General features: G+C 40.0%; 1 protein-coding gene across 3 annotated transcripts in view; it reads right to left on the bottom strand.

Moving 5' to 3' along the window:
• The window catches only part of FBLN1 (fibulin 1), an 83,943-nt gene that overhangs the window by 21,803 nt on the left and 45,010 nt on the right, over positions 1–17,130 (bottom strand). For 2 of the 3 annotated variants that reach the window (XM_076344287.1, XM_076344306.1), the window contains exons 13-16: positions 16,759–16,890; positions 16,079–16,202; positions 2,726–2,868; positions 600–731 (exon numbers count right to left, since the gene is read on the bottom strand). In XM_076344287.1, the coding sequence (XP_076200402.1) occupies positions 600–731; positions 2,726–2,868; positions 16,079–16,202; positions 16,759–16,890 (531 nt within the window). Of the gene's footprint in view, positions 1–599; positions 732–2,725; positions 2,869–7,892; positions 8,334–16,078; positions 16,203–16,758; positions 16,891–17,130 lie in introns of those variants that run through there. The other variant, XM_076344297.1, reaches the window with a different exon arrangement.

The following is a 17,130-nucleotide window of genomic DNA, read 5'->3' as shown; positions in this document are numbered from 1 at the left end:
ATACCTCCTGCCATGTCTCCTCCCTGCCAAATTGAGACTGTGAATCAAATGTGTATGTTCCATTCTGAAGTTTCTTCTAAACCACAGCATTTGACAGATCCCTTTTACCCTCAACAGAGGTATTACTTATTTAAAACTGAACCAGCCTGTCATTAAATATTACAACAGGTAACAGTTTCAGTAAATTCAGTCCTGCTTTAAAAATTTTATTACCCAAAAATTGGTGCAATGCTGTTTAAACAAGAAAGAACAGTTAATTCAATTTACAGTCTCTTCGCAGACATACTACATATTTTATATTTGGTTTTATTATAACGGGCAAACCTCATCATTTTAAAGCTAAGCCATTTGCATTGGTAATTAGAGCCAGTTCTGAAAAAAAGTTAAAATACTTCTCAAATTAAAGGTTAGGCGTCTGGTATTTTGAATAAAAAAAAAAATCTGTGATATTAGTTCAAATTACACATATTGGACTGGAGAGTATTAAATCAATACAGGCTTGAAAATCAAGGTGGGAATTAATTACTTGAGTTAATTTCTTCAACCTTGTTCTACAGTATGACTGAGAGAAGAAAGTAAGCAGAAAACACTCTACTCACCCACTGTCATACCGTCCATGTAACGCTTGATGATATCAAAGGAATCTCTTAAATTTCCTTCTGTTATGTCAAATATGATATCTGCTTGGTTGGCCGGATATGTAGGTGTGATGGCACGAAGAAAAATAATCTCTGCAAATAAAGAGTATCACAGAATATACTGAGAAGTATTTGAAAACACCACTGAGGAACCCAACAGAATTTGATCCAAAATGACTTGTCCTCAAAGCTGGTGGAGGACAACGCCGCACCCCCAGTTTGTCCTTTAAAACGGAAAGAAAGAACATCTGGGGGAAGGGTGGATTTGGATAGATTCATTTTCTCCTCCTGCACCATCCAAGAAGCCCTGAAGCCAAAACACTACTTTGAGAGTCCAGAAAGACCACTCTTAGAAACTAGTTGGACTTCCAGCATGTACCCAAAGAGGACAACACTGGGGATCCACAGAGTGGGCAGTGGAGGGGGACCAAACAGATAAACCCGTGAACTCTGATTCCCTTAGGCAGTTATACAAAGTATTGCCATTACAAATTACAGAGTCCTTTTGAGCACTGGAGGAGGAGTTTAGGTTTAAAAAAAAAAGTGAAACTATTTTTCAAACCTCTTGTGAGGGAGGTAAATATTATTATTCTCATTATTATCCTCACTCTACAGATGATGAAACTAAACCATGGGGCTGTAAGAATTCACCCAAGGCCATGCGCTGAATTACAGTTTAGGAACGTCTTCTGGGCTTCGGTAGTACTCTCAGATCACTAGGTCTCATCTCTTTTTATTAAATCATGAGGATGGACTAATGAGGGAACCGTTTGGGAAGCATCCTGGGCCAAATCCTTAGCTCTCCTGCCAGTACACCTGGTGAGGCTGAAGGGGTGTGTATGGGAGTAGAAGTGGCTATGGGGCATTCCTCCATTCCCTGTGAAGTAGGGCCAGCCAAGGCCTGAAACAGGCCTGACACAATCTACAGCAGCTCTACGCAGCGAAGTTATTGGTGGTTAAATTGTTCCTATATGAACACGGATCGGGACGTCTCTTGCCCTACTCCCTCTGCCTGGTACAGAAGTGAAGAATCAGCTCTGGCTTTCATTTAGGACAACTTTCTGAGATAGCAAGGCTGAGACTCTGGGTGCATCAGAAATAGGGATTTAAGATCTTTAAAAACCCCTGCAAAATAATCTCCCTTTCCTCCGTCCCCTTCTTCTCCCTCTGTGTCTGTGCCACACAGTAAGTTGCTGAGTGGCTCATCCTACAGAGAAGCAGGGCTGAAGGCAGTCAACCCACCTATGGAAGTATACGCAATCCCCAGTGAAGCTGCCAGAAAATGAATACAAATGCCAAGGACCAAAAATTGGCTCTTGATCTCTAAGTTTATATGCGAACTAAGCGAAGTGAGTGCGATCCTTATGAAACTGCAGGACTTAAAAACTTGCAGAGGCCGAAGGAACTACAGAAATACATGAGTGCCCATGAGAGTGCAGCATCTGGGGCTGGAAAACTCACTTTGGATGACTGGACAGGCACTCACTTGGATGCTTTTTGAAAATCTTAGCTTAAAAACTTTCTGTCCAGTCCTTGGAATTTCCCTTCCTTTATTGTATATTTTAAAAAACAACTTATTTTTTTCACAGGTCAAAAACCAGCAAATCACAGTACTAGATAGTATATTCAATATAATGTATTTTGTGATTAATGTTTGCATGTAGATAAAGGCTATATTCTTGGAACAAGCCACCTGTCAATAGCGAACAACAGACCATAAACAGATGAGAGAAATATAATGAGCACCTACTTCCTATGGCAAAATCTGCAAAAAAGGGAAGAAAAAAGTCATGGGGCACACAGCTATTATGTGAGTAAATGTGAATTATGTGGTAAATGGGAATTCAGACTCAATATTTCCTTAGACTGGGAAGCCGTATGAGTTAGAGCTCAGAGTGACTTTCTTTGCCCCATAAAATTAAAACTCCTGGATATCGAAGGTTTTAATTAAATGAATAGTACACTATAATTTGGAACTGTGCAAACATTTTACTGCACCGGTAGCTAGTCTGGCTTTAGGCAAGGATTTCCGGTGGAGGTTTTATATGTTGTAGTCTATTAAATGGAACAAGGAACAAACCACTTACCTTCAGGTCTTGTAAATTCTCTGAACGTGGGCAGTGAAATGACAGTGTGGGAAATTGTGTGGACTGGATCCAACACACAGTTGACATCATTTGGTCGACAAGACTTAATGCAACGGATAGTATCTGTCTTTTCAAGTCTGACACTAAGAGAAATGAGAGAGAGATGCATATATATCCTGAAAATGAATTACTTTGTGTTTTGCAATCTGGGGAGCTAGAAACTCTAATTGATATAAGTGTTCATTCTTCACCTCAAAAACTTAGACAAACGCAGATCATCAGAAGTGCTGGACCACTGAAAAATTTGGCTTGGGTAAGAGTTGCAGTCAAAACCCCCTCAAACCCAGTTCTTCAAGCCAGGCATGTAAGAATAGAAAGAACTGTAGTGCATAAGACGCCATGTAAAGTCTCTTTTCAAGTACAAACAGGACCAAACCACTAGGCCCAGATCCTCAGCTGCAGTGCACTGGCGCGGTCTCACCAATTTCAGTGGAGCTACGCTTATTTGCACAAGCCTTTTTGTACTCCATGGGGTATCAGTCCTATAAAGCAGAAACAATTGTTTCCATTCTGGAAACCTGGCAGGAAATAATCTGAAGGGCCAACTTTCTTTCACGACTTTCAGTGCAGCAAGAGCCAGAAAAGCCTCTCTTTTTTCACACCCCCCCTTTCCATCTAAACTGAGAAAACAGAATGGAAACTGGGGGAGGAAAAAAGTTAACCACATTATTTAAAACCTCAAAGATTGAATTCTGAGTTTGGGGAAATGGTAAGGGTCCTTTCATATTCCATCTCAACCAGCTGCTCATTCGTACTTGAAAGTCTATTAAAAGTTAAATGACTTCTTCTCACCCTTGTCCACTAGAGTGAATTTAAAGTCACTTACAGTTCAAGAACTTCACACAATACCCGGTCTGTGTTCATGAGAGATGAAAGGGCTATGCTGGGACTTACAATGTGACTAAGGCCCACAAATGATCTCAACTTTGACCTGCCCATTTCTTCATATTTCTAAGTGGAAAAAAAGAAAAGACTGCAGTGTCAGAGGGGGGGAATTAAAAGATTAAAAGGAAGAAAAATTCACTGAGTAAAAGGGAAACAAAAATGGAAGCTTTAGTTCGTCAGATGCCTCTAGAAACAAATGGTTCCTGCTCTTTTCAAAATGTGTTACCCAAGTCCACATCTACAAGCCATCTTTTTTCAGATGTTCAAAGGGACTTTATGGCTCTATTAATAATAAATACATCAGTAACTTCTTATTATATGCTACCCACATTTGCTCATCAAAGAAAACAAAGTCAAACATGGTGATACTGTATGAAGCTAAAATAAAGATAAAAGCGAAAACATGAATCAACATTAAGGAAAACATGCTTCAACAGATATGAACTGGCATAGTCCACGGGAAGGCAATGAAGCCGGGTTAATTTACACCAGCCGAGTCTGGCTTGTTATTCTCACTCTGTAGTTGATGTTTTGAGACTGGCCAGGAGATACAGGCCAGGAGAGACCTTTTACTTCCCACCTTTACCTGGGTACAAAATTTCGTCATTTCCTAGACATCTCACAGGGAACAGAATAGGGCTTTCTCCTGAAATGCCTCATGCTGGTCATTTTAGAACAAATTAATTCTGGATATATGGACATAATAGTCTGACCTACGATAACAGATTCCATCCCTTTATTTTAAATCTCAGCTGCCAAATTAAGAAAGGACTTCCAGCCAGCTGACCCTCATGTCTGTGAAATAAGGATCAGCTAAATTACATAGTCTAGTTCCAGCATAAAATAGTCTATTTCAAAACACATAACAAATAGAATGGAGGAAAAATGTACATAATTTGTGTTTGTTTCCTTCTCTCCCTTTTTTTTCCTTACTGTGTATAGAGGAGTTTAGTAGACATTTACATCTATACAGCCATACAAACAAACATTGCATCTTTCCTCAGGATCCTGCTGAGCTGGGGTCACAACAGCCAAGTCAGACTGGTTTTACTTCCAATAACGTGTTTAAAAATTCTGAAAAAGTTCTTTAAAAGTTTTTCTCTTTGCATTATATAACACATAAATAATAACTATACCACCATCTAAAGGTTTTAGGGACACCAATAAACAGTAGCTTGCATAACTCATTTTGGGACATTATTACTAATGAAGTACTGACACAATACATACAGCATCCTAAATTTTCATAGCTGTATTTAGATAATAGCATTTGTATGCAAAAACATTGTGGTGGGAATGTCTGAAGCATTCAGTATTGGTCTGCCTTTGCTCCTTCCTGAGACGGAAAGGAGCTTTACTCTCGACTTCAGCTGGAACAAAATTTGGCAAATACAAACATTTCTGAAATTCTCATCCAATAAAGCCATGAATTTGTTTAAGATGAAGTCGTAAGTAAGACTTACATTCATAATTCTCACTTCTGATTCACTGGAGTAAAGCATTCTGACATGAATTAGGTACCCTGCATACAGAAATGGAAGATCACAATGATCACAAGTGATTTGTGTTAGTTCCTAACTAAAACTAATTACTAGATCCATCCAGCTTGTAACCATACGTGTGACAGATAAACGTTTGTGTCAGCTCTGTTTCTTTGCACCGTTTATCTCTCCTCTTACAAATCCCACCACCTTTTTTTTTTGCATGCTCTGTCCACGCTGCTAAACTTGAGTTTGTGCTTTCGTTTTCCCCTGCCTAAATATTCATTCTCTGATCTCCTTTCTTTTGATATCCCTGCTAATTGCTTCAGCATATCCAACGTGCAGTTAGTAACACTTTGTTCTCTCATTCCTTCGACAGCACATCTTTAGACCTCTTCTGGAGCAACTTCTTTGACAACCAGCATCTACTTCAAATCCTGATACTTGCTATTAATGATGTGCTCTGATCTCAGGATACTTTTTATTTTACCCTTACACGTCATCTTTGCATTTGATCTTCTGATTAGCTGACGTTTTCCTTTTTGCTCATGTCCTCCTACAGTGGGGACTGTGCCTGACAAAAGTTTCTTCCTAAGTGCTCAGAACTTTCTTTATTCAAATCTTTCCTTCAAGTTTTCCCCCTCTAACAAAAATTGCAGCTTTGAAGCTGGTACCTCCTCCAGGCCTTTTTCATTTAAAAGAGAAAAAAGTTAAGAAACAGCTCAGTTGCTCTAATTATTTTGGAAATAATCCTTTCCTGAATATAATTTTTTCTGTCTTCTTGGGTCCTGGTGTCATTCCTTTTCATATTCTTTGTTGGATTCAATTAGTAAGTTCTTTGGACCAGGAGCCGTGATTTCATTTTCATTTGGAAAGAACCACGCACATAAATGGCGCTACATAATCACATACATGTTCTTCAAAGTTCCAGCTAAACTGCAGCATTAAAGCATCTAATACAGGAGAATCTGAGCTCCGTGTTCTTGAATTACTTGCTGAATGCAATTAATATGGTAGCATTTTACAATACTGAAGGCCAAATTCTCACACTCCCTTCTTTTCCTGCCAAACAAATATATATTAATGCTTGCAAAAATGAAGTTTATTTTTGAATCTTTATCCTACTTAATTATGGCCTCATAATGAACTGGTAGCCAGAGGGCATTTATATACAAGCATCTTCTGTGGCGGTAAGAAACCCCATTAACTCAAGTAGCACGGGCTTGTGCTTTCAATATTTAAAGCTGGGACTCTATCCCCACTGGCAACTTCTGGCAGCTTTATAAGTATGTGTCAACAGACTTATTAAACATTGGCATTCCTCATGAGACTTGAACTCCTGTCAGCCAGCTGGGATAAACTTTGCCTTAGGGAACATGTAATACTCTGGCAGAGTGCTGCGATCATGCCCCAATCTAGTCCTTGGCTGATGATGAGCCTGAGAGCCCGCAGCTTACAGCTAATAGAGTAATTCCTTGTGTTCAGGTGATTAAGGCTTGTGATCTTGGTTTAGAAGGTTCCCAGTTTCTAACCTTGTACCTTGCCTGTGCTGTCTGTATTTACATAGTGAGGCATTTTTTTTATATGTGCATTCACATGGGTTGTTCCTCACTCGTCTATGGACTGACTGTTCTGTCTAGGTACTGGGCAGCAGAGAGATCTGAGCCCAAGATGGTGTAAAAGAACATTAATTTTTAGATCATACCTCTGGGACTGAGCTTTTAATATTTATCAATACAAGGACTGAAGAGTAAAATAAATCCTTTTCCAGCTCACAAAACAAAAAAACTCCAAAGAAATTCCAGTTGTATTGTCTACATTGTTCTTGATTGCATAGAAGTAAAGGAAGAAAGTCGTAGAAGTAAAGGAAGAAAGACTTGGATATTGGAATTCTGGCTGACCTTTCAGGGCTGCTATGGTTTGGTTGGGTTTTTTTTTGCGGTGGTGGTGGGTAAAGTCTTTACAGTTAAAAATTTATCAGCTTTGATATGGAAGTTGGAGAAACAAAGATGTTATGAGACCCATTAAATATCTTTTTCAAATGTTCCTGTAGACACATCCCAGGATATAGCCTGTGAAATAGAAAGGAGCTCTCTGCTGCTAGCTGAATGCTGTTAGGAAGTTCGTTGCTGTTTTCCCATCATTAGTTTTTCAGTTCAGTGGAAATTCCACAGAAAGGAAGATGAAAAATCTCTAAAAGAAATGTTCTTTAGAGGAGATTCTCTTTTGTACCATCCTTAAAAGTTAGAACTGGGATCTGTACCTGGTGGACATCAGCACAAGCTCACTAGCTACAACAGAGCAACGATAACTAGCGCAGCTTGAGAATCGGGCTCCACGCTTTCAAAGTGACTTGTGTGCTGGGGCACCTCTGAGGTCCTAAGGGCCTTTTAATAGATTTTCAGAAAATGCACAGTGTTTGTCCCGTAAGTGATGAAACTATCTAAATATGTCTCAGTTGAGAGAGCTCGAATTATGTACCTATTTTGTTTTGAAAATTTAGACCTAACATATGCAGCTGTATATCATCAAATAAGACCAACTCCACTACTGTGTGAAGTAAATTAATAGTTTTCAGTCCTCGGTATATTCAGATAATAAGCTCTTGGACACCAATTTCTGCTTTTTATAATGATGCAAAGTACACATAAGAATCTCCCCAAATTGAGACATTCAGTGATAAGGGAAAGTGGAGAACTGTAATGATGATGGCAAATAAAATGCAAGTGCAGCATGCAACAGATGAACTAAAACTTTATTAAAATTGGAAAAAAAAAAGCTACTCTTAGAAGAGAAAAAGTAGCCACTAATGCCTGTAAGTTAGGGATCAAAGCTGTGCAGAGACAAAGATAAAAAGTTTGGCAATAAATGTGTTGACAGTTCCATGGCGGGAAAGTTGCATTTGAATTGTCAGAAGAAGGTCTCTGGGCTCTGTGATTTGCCGCTGCATGACCACAATGCCATTGTGGTGGTTCACTTTTTTTGTGGTGAAAAAACCCTCCTGGTTCCCGCTGATGATGGACAGCAGAATTTTATCCCCAGGGACAGCATTGGAAGGGCCCATGCGGAAAATGTCGGTGGGTACTTGAATGTTGGTAGGAAAAGAGAGGTGATAGTAGGTTATTCTCAGAGGCAGGCTCTGGCACTCCTTATTTTCATTACAAGGCAAGCGCTCACAGCGACTGCAAGAAAAGTGAGAACACAAGACAAGAGGAAGATTAGCGTACATTTAGCAAGCGTGATAGGAGAGCAAGGGCAGTGGGGGTGGGAAAAGATAGGTTGACTTGTATACTGTATCCATTCTTCAGCCTGGCACCTCAGTCATATTGCAAATGGGCATTTATTAAATAAGGATGAACTTGTCTGTAGCTGGTGCTTTTGGAGAAGCGTTGCCATTTTCAGAAGCGTTGCCCTTTCTTTGCACGCACAGATGGATTGAGTCTGGCACCTCAGCAGGGGTGAGAGTTTATTTGCATTTAGATCAGCTAAGCTCTTCCTAGGGAGAACACCGGCTTCCCCCCCCCCCCCCCCCCCCAAGTTTTATGCTTTTGTTGATTGGACATATGTTAAATAAAGGAAGAGATCCTAAGTGGTTAGTGAATTGACTGTGTCCTACTTGGGATGTCTGGCTGGATTTTAAGACTGAGCAAAGTATTCTGAAAACCACAAATGTACAAAGAGTTGGTCTTTCTGAGAGAGAAGAGGCATTCTAGATACTGCACTGTGCATGTTCATCATCTGACAGCATACAGAGGAATGTAAAACTTACTTCCAACACTGCCTGTATGTTAAGGTTTATTTGCTTTGAAGACAAACCTTCCTCCTCATGTGGCACAGTATTTCTCCGTGCTACCAGGAGAACCAACCTGAGTCAGTCTAACACCCACCTAGGCGAGCACTGAAAACAAGATCCAATGGCCTGATGTCTCCAGCATGTGCCCTACACATTCAGTCCACTCTTACGCAGCCTTGAGTCACAGGAATGATGCTGGTGAGTGAGAAAGTTGCCCTCTGCTGTTTTCTTCCCTTACCACTAGGCACTGTATTACAGCATCAAATCCAGAGAACTAGGAAGAGATCACCCGTACAGGCTGAAAGTGAACAATGAATGTCAGCACCAGAAATCATGATCTGCATGGAGGGAGCAATCTCCTCCTTTTCTGTTACTGAGAGAAGTGAAGTTTGTCCTGTAAAATATGGCACAGACAGGTATGGGCATTAAAGTAACTGCTATTAAAGAATGTTGTAGTTTACCAGCATATTAATGAAGATCTGACATGTCATGCTACCTGGTGGGTTTGAGAAGTCTTTAGAGAATTGCGTACAAGGAAAGATTATATGAATTTCGGATGAAAGATATGCCCAAATCACCACATTCAAGTTGGTATCCGAACATCCTCTCAGACACGTACATGGAAGTAGAGGTAGACATGACGATCTCAGCTGGATGTTGACTTTGCAAAATTTGGGGATGATCAGGTTGTGCATTTAGCTCCAAACCTGCTTCATGCACAACTATGAATCAAATTATGTACAAGAGTCTCTCCACTCAAAAGCAATATTCAGTCCACAGGCTGAGGTTTTGGAACCTAAACTATTCATTCATTTCTTTGCTAAGAAATGCTCCAGCATGAAAGCATGGTTTGCTTCTTACTACCTCAAGGAAATTTGAGTGCCCATTTCATTTATTTTATTTTGACATATAAAATTGAGCTCCTATCAGGAGTATCTGGTATCAATAGAACTGTGGCTCATAAGCAAGCACCACTTTGTTGCCAGTGCATGGTGACCTGAATTCCAGGAACTTCTCATTATATGTAAAATAAGCATTTTCAAAAAGAGCAGTTAAAAGCACGCTCAGTTCTTCAGTTAATGTGTTCTATGTTTTCTTTTAATACCACTTGCAAACCAAAGTACAAAGCAATTCTTTGAAGACTTAAATGCATTCTTAATTTTATTCATGTGTGTAAAGAGCACACACAAGTCTTCACAGGATGGCCAGCTAATTAGGTGTGGATACTCTTGGAATATTTTCAGGTATAGTGAGTTCTGCATTCTTTTCTGAAATGTCATCAATAACTCCACTAAAAAGAATGACTTGGTTTTGTTGAAATCACAAGGCTACTTGGTTTTGCTGAAATCATGAAGCAAGTCAAGGCAGTCAATTTCTTAGTTGGAAATGTTTTCTTCATGTAAATCTTTTTGGAAGCACTTAGATGCTCATAAAGATGCCATGATTTATTCTTTTATAAAAAGTAAAATGCATTTTTTAATAATAGCCAGAATTTTAAGGGAACAAAAACCAAAGCTCCCAGCTTCCTAAGATTTGAAAAAGGACATTCTGCTGATTCAGAAAGTTATTTGTGGAGACAGATGTGCCTGCGGCTACGAGTTAGAATTATTCAAAATTCACCATCTTTTATCTTATTCTTTGGTGGTGCACACTACACACTTCACTATATGTTTAGTTAATGTGCACTAATTGTTCCATCAAATAACCACAAAGGAGAGATAGCAAATATTATTGCTTTCAAGAACCAGAGTTCATCCTGGGGTCATGCACCACAAAGGCAATAAGCAATGAGCATTTAAATCCCAGTGTACTCCCTAGACCTTATTTAAATGCTTCCCTTCAGTGGGCAGAAGAAAATCATACGGTGGGGGAACCCAACAATCTGCTCCTAGTGAGTGAGCAGCCCAAGACCCCGGGTGCAGCTCCAGCTCCGTGACATCTCAGGACAGATGATCTGGCTGTACAGCTACCGCACCCTGCCACCACGCCATGTCGCTGTGGGAGAGAGCACGGGGGACCCGGCAGGAGAAGGGGAGTGCTGAGGAAGCAGCAAGATGCTACCAGAGAAACCCAACCCAGAGCCCAAGTAAAACATGCACTGCTTTGCAGTGAGGCAGTTTTATATACATCTTTGCAAACCTCTGCAATTAGGCACATGGGCTAGAAAAATAAGCATATATTGCTGCTAAACACTTACTCCTGAATTTGTTCCCGATTATTTTAGCTCACTTACTACTCTGTTCTCTTAGGTTTATTTATGTGGCTGAAATACTGGTTTCAAAGAATTACTCATAGTTTGAATTTCATGTACCAAACACCAGTTACTCATAAACTACCAAAACTAGAGAGATTCCATTTTAGATAATGAATACAACATTTCCTAACAGAGAAATGAGGAGAAAATATTTTCTGCCTTCCCTCCTGTTAATTTCTGAGCCTGGTTTTCACTCCATTGCGTCCAAAGGAGTTGAGTGGTATACAACAATTCCTCATGCACTGAAGGGAAAAGAACTTTTTATTAGCAGGATTTATGGCTTTATAATTTACTTCATACAGGGAAACCATCTCAACGTGCTGAACAACTAACCAAGTATTATTACCAAACTATACACTACACATCTCTGAAATTCGACCCTGTAGATTTCCAGAGCTGTAACAATCTTACGGACCTCCTAGAATATACTCTACTACAAAGGCACTCGCTCACGCTATCATCGGTGTGTATTTCTTTTCAGCAGGTTGCACCACACCTTGAGGCCCAGATGAGCCATCGACCAGGCTTTATCACCACATCGTGGATCTCTACATTTATGTTAATTGAGCTCCTCTCTCGAGCTGGAAAGCCTCAAGGAGTTTTCAAGCTATAGAAGAGACAGATCCATCTTCATTTTGCCCTCAGCACTGACCCTTTAGGTCCTATCCTTGTCTCCTTCATCTGCCTTTCCCAAGGTGGCTCTTTCTTCCTATCTCCTTTCCTTGCCTACTGCCCTTCCTGCTCACTCAAACATTTGGCATCAGGACCATCTGCTCAGCCAGTGCCAATCCTCCTCTTCTTGCTCCATCCTCTCCTGGCTGACACTTGGTTCTCTCAGTTTCTACCTCACAGCCCTAGTCCCAAAGCATGTACCCCTTCCCTCAGTATCTTTGTGCAGCCATCCCAAATTATTCCTTGCTCTGATGGTCTTCATCCAAATCTGGCATCAATCACCCTTAACCATAAGCTCCTGACTCCTGTGGTTGGTTTCCCCCTTGTCTCTAAATTGTTTTACCCAATTTTACCTTCTACCCCTCAAGCATCTCCCAGACTCATTCTCCTCACCTGGTCATTCCTTCAGATCTTTCCCTCCCTACATTCAGCCTCCTTCTTAGTGTGCTTTTCCTTCTTACCGAGTCGGCTCTTCTCTCACCTGTGCTAGAAACAGCTTTCTTATCCATGGAGTCTGGGTGGTCTTTGAAAGCACAGAAGAAACAGGCTCTGGGGTTGTCAGGGCCAGCAGCGCCTGGCCCAGGACAGATAGGAGCTGACATTATAGGGAAGATCAGGCTTCTTTCCTGTGGCTGTATGTGGGAGCAGGCTCAGTCTGTGGAGTTGGTACCTGCACATTTTAGACTGCTTTAAAGAGCTGCAAGAAGCTCAGGTCTGCTAAATCAGAAGAGAATTGTTTGTTGCTAAAAAAGAAAGACCTCTCTACTGATAGGAAGAATTAAATTGCACTGAGGAAGACAGTCAAACATAAAGACAGATTGCCACTGAGGCTATGAAAACCTTATCATTCAAGGACCTGAAGCAAAAGTTAAACAAACAACTCTCAGAAATACTCCAGGTAGACCTGACTCTGTTTTGGCATACAGGGGTAGATTAAGATTACCCAGCAAGGTCCTCGTTTCCTAAGGTTTATGAAAAAAGGCTAAATGCAATTTTACAGAGTTCATAATTTCAGAAGTTTCAGAGGTTTTTGGTAAGGATGACAAAAACCGCAGAAGTAATCTCCTAACAAATTTCAGGTTTCTACTCCAAAACATGACAGCAAACTGTTAAAAGAAAAAAAAAAAAATCACCAAAATGTCTTAAACACACAAAACAACGTGTTCCTCCCTACCCTTGTTCTTGGAAATGAGTGAACTGCTATGGCTGAAATTTGCCAAAACTTGAGCCTGAGTCAGACACCTGGCATGTAAGATTTCAGCCGTTGGTTACGTTTTGGCAAAATTCTAAGCAGTTAAAAACAGGTCCTAATAATGAGAAGTGACAGGCAACCTTAATAATATGCAGACATGTCTAGAATATAAAAATATTTCCCAATCTGGCTCAATGCAGCACACATTTCTGACATGCCGCCACAACAGCTTCTTTATCTTTTCTATTATTTTTCTTGGCTTAAATATTACAAATGTTAGACTTCAGTGTCGCATAAAAAGAATTTAATTGTTATGCAATTTGAAAACAAAAAGTGTTTGGCAAGGTAGTACAGCAAGTTAAGTCCTATTGTGAGTAGCAGTAGATCTTAATTATCCTTGGAAAAATACCAAGCCTATAGGCTGATCAAGGAAAACAAAAAAAAAAAGAATTTAAGCAAAAGAGATAAGACCTTCAATAAAATTGTTACCATTAAGGATCGGACCATGCCAGGCACTTGCTGGTCTTTGGGGAAGGTTACACAGGCTGTTTCCTCCTGAAGCTCAGAGTATCTATACAGCATTCTGAGCTTTCAGTCTATAGCATGGGATGATCCTGTGATTACTTCACCTGATGACAATCACCACTGCAACAATCACCACTGCAACAGCCACCACGCAAAAATCTCTGCTTTAAAGGTATTTGTTAAGGAAGCTTCTGGATCACTGAGGGCTGTTGCCTGTACATAAGGATTTTAAGAAAAAATAAGAATGAACGAACTTGGATTTGCAGGACTGAGGCCTATTAAATTATAGCTGTTCCAAAGAAAATATTGGAGAATAGGGTAAAAAAATCCCATGAGATGCCAACTTGATGGGAATGGAAAATGTGTTGTCTTTCTTACGATGTGCCAAGTTGGTGAAACTGGAATGTGTTTTGAATAAAAAGGAGAGGAAAATGGTATCTGTAATAGATAATGATGTTATGAGAAGCCAATTATTTTGATTTTAGAGTCCTGGCACAAGGCTGGGTGAAAAAGTGATTGAATGTCATTATCATGCAAAAGCTAATGAAGATATGCTAGCTATCAGCTATGTTGGGTTATACATGCCAAAAATAAATGATTCAAGAATATGTAAATTAGTTTGCATGTAAAAAGGGTGCTAAAGAGCTGTCTTACGAAACTGTTCCCCAATGGGCACAAGGTAACCCTGATTCTGGCATGTTGGTATAATACTCCTACACTGGCTAAGTATGAGAGTACCTATCTCCCCATTGAACTAACTTGGACTTTTTGCAATAAAGGTAATGAACTCATATTCTCTTTGGTTTATGCAAACACATTTTCGACAATAAATTTAGTAACTGTAGCTGTTGAGAAGGAAAAACCTAATAAATCCAACAAGTTAATAACTCAAGGAATTAAAATAATTAGAACTTCACTGAGCAGCTACAGGATTTGTGTCTGACTCATAGCCTAATTATAGCCCTAGCACATCAGAAGAATCTCTCCCTATGAGTCTGTTCGAGTTAGGCAGAGTAAGCCATTACAGGGCCCCAACAACCCAGACACAGAAAAACAATTCAGACATTCTACTACTTCCCCCAAAGATCCCTTACATCTCAAATAGCCATTAATTTCAACACATGCGTAAACATATAGATAAGAAAGAAGATGAAATGGAATGTGTATGTACAACACTTATTTTATAAACAACTTTGCCACTCAGGGATGTCCATAAGAGTAGAAATCTGCTAATTCTGCTTAGTGGCCCATTGCAAATGACTTTTTTTTTAATTAGGATACAAATGAACCCACAATATTACAAATAAAGAGAACATCTGCATCATGAGGCGCTGCTTGTTTATTGATGTGACAAATATAATTTAAAATTTAATTACTATTGACATTTCTCAGAATACAAGCTTATTTCATAAATAGCTGGGTTTATACCATGAACTCCCTCTACAGCATTCTGATCAAATACATCTGCTGTGCCACTTATATGGCATTTCACAGATTAAGGTTTAAATGGAAAATAACTAATCCCCACAAAGTCCCTCTGATGAAGATCAGCATTAGCTTCATTCTACAGAAGAGGCACAGAGTACTCAATTTTATCTAAAAGGTGGTGGGCATACGAACACTGACTGTGAAAAGCAATAGCAGGCTGATGACAAATGTGATTTATCAGCTTTCCTCCCTAGCTGACGGAGCATACACTTACCTGGGTATGGGGCACATGGGGGGGACCGTGGAGCAGTCTTTGGAAGAATCGCCGGAGCACAGGGTGGCCGTAGAGCCACAGGGCGGGAGGAAAAGCAGTCATCTGCGTCAGCCATAAACTCGAGCTACGCGACTGAAATTTTGCAACAACTTCTCCACTTCGCTAGCACCATTTGATGGGTATAAATGAGCTGCCAGCTGCCCATCCTCCCAAAGCTGTCTCGTATTTTCAACACCAGAATGCATAGACTTTCTCTGAGCTAGGTTAAGAGACACAAATATGAGCAGCAGCTAACGTACCACGCTTGCTAGGATTCCCAGCTTTTTTAACAGAGGTGAAATGGTACTAAAAATAAGACATTCTTGCAATGCTTTGCAACAGCACTGGTAAGAATTCAGAGAGGAAGCTAAAAAGAACTCTTTCACTGGAGTGTAATAGTAAGGAAAGACTACATGTGAAAGGAAATAAAAGTCAGAACTTTGAAGCTGAATGTAACCCTCCTAACAGGTTGCCTGCAAGGTAGCCAGAGAAGGAACATCAGCTTATGGCTCTAGAGATCATTATGATGCAAACCACTGACACATGGCATTTTTTAAGGGAATACCTTTTTCTTAGACTGAAACAGGAGCATGAGAAAGGGACCAGACCTGTGTGTGCAAAACATAGGGTAGGCCTACCAACAAAATACTTATTTGCCAGAATCCATTATGCATTCAGTCAGCAGCGGCATGACATAAAGGAGATTACATCACAAAAAAGCTGTTCAACCTTGAAAAAGAAAGTACTTACGTATCTCCTGACTTGCGGTAATTTTCTGGACATTCCAAAGACAGACAGCGAAAGCCCCCTTGGATGTTAAAGCAGGTCTCATTGAAAGAGCAGTTGTGGCTTTCTGCAACACACTCATCAATATCTGCCAAATGGAAAAAGGTGAGTGGATTAAACACCTGCCTTTCCTCTACTTGCAGGTGCCAGATGATGAAAGCATCATATTAGTTACTACAGAACATCGGATGCAATTAAATGTTATTATAGGATTGGAAGGGGAGGGCAGGAGAACAGAAAAAGAAGAAAACTAACCCAAACAACAGGCAAGAACAAGAAAAGGAAGAGCAGCAGTGCCACTAAGTGGACAAGGCCTAAATATTTGCTGAAATGTTTATAGCATGATCTTTCCTTTTAATGGCTAAACTAACTCATACCATCTCACAGTGGGAATCTTCACCTTCAGAATTTATTAGAATTCTTTAGTAATGTTATAGAAAGTATTCTCCACTGCATTCTATAGTTTATAGAAGAAATTTCCTGTCTATTTATTATAAAATACTGGTTTCTTCAGATTTCAAGCTGATGTTTACTGCTTTGCCTGTATTATTGTAGGAAAGGCATTATTTTTAAACATAAAAACTTGCTAGAGCTTTTCAGAAGTCCACAATCCAGTTAGGTATCCCTGCAGCTATTGAACTCACCTTGGCAGTTGCGTGCATTGGGTGCCAACCTGTAACCGGTGGAGGGACAAGTACATTGAAAGCTTCCAGGAATATTAATACATCGAAAGGAACAGATATGCCCTCCAGTAGGTAAAGCACATTCATCAATATCTGCAAGAAGAAAACACCACTAATTTACTATGTGTTCATGACATTCAACCAAGTGCACATGTACGGTGTTCCTGCTGTGAGCTTCAAACACAATTTCATGATTCTAAGTGCTGGGCATGGAAAAAGATCATCAGATAGGGGTGGCTCTAGTCAAAAAAGGCTGTCGGGAATAAATGGAGGTGTGAAGAAAATTAAAAGCAATATAAGGGCCCAAGAGACAAAGTAAATGGATAAGAGCAA

This window comes from Aptenodytes patagonicus, chromosome 1, assembly GCF_965638725.1.
Source record: "Aptenodytes patagonicus chromosome 1, bAptPat1.pri.cur, whole genome shotgun sequence".
NCBI lineage: Eukaryota > Metazoa > Chordata > Aves > Sphenisciformes > Spheniscidae > Aptenodytes > Aptenodytes patagonicus.
Note: the sequence above shows the minus strand (reverse complement) of the source record. Positions and strands in the feature narration are given on the sequence as shown.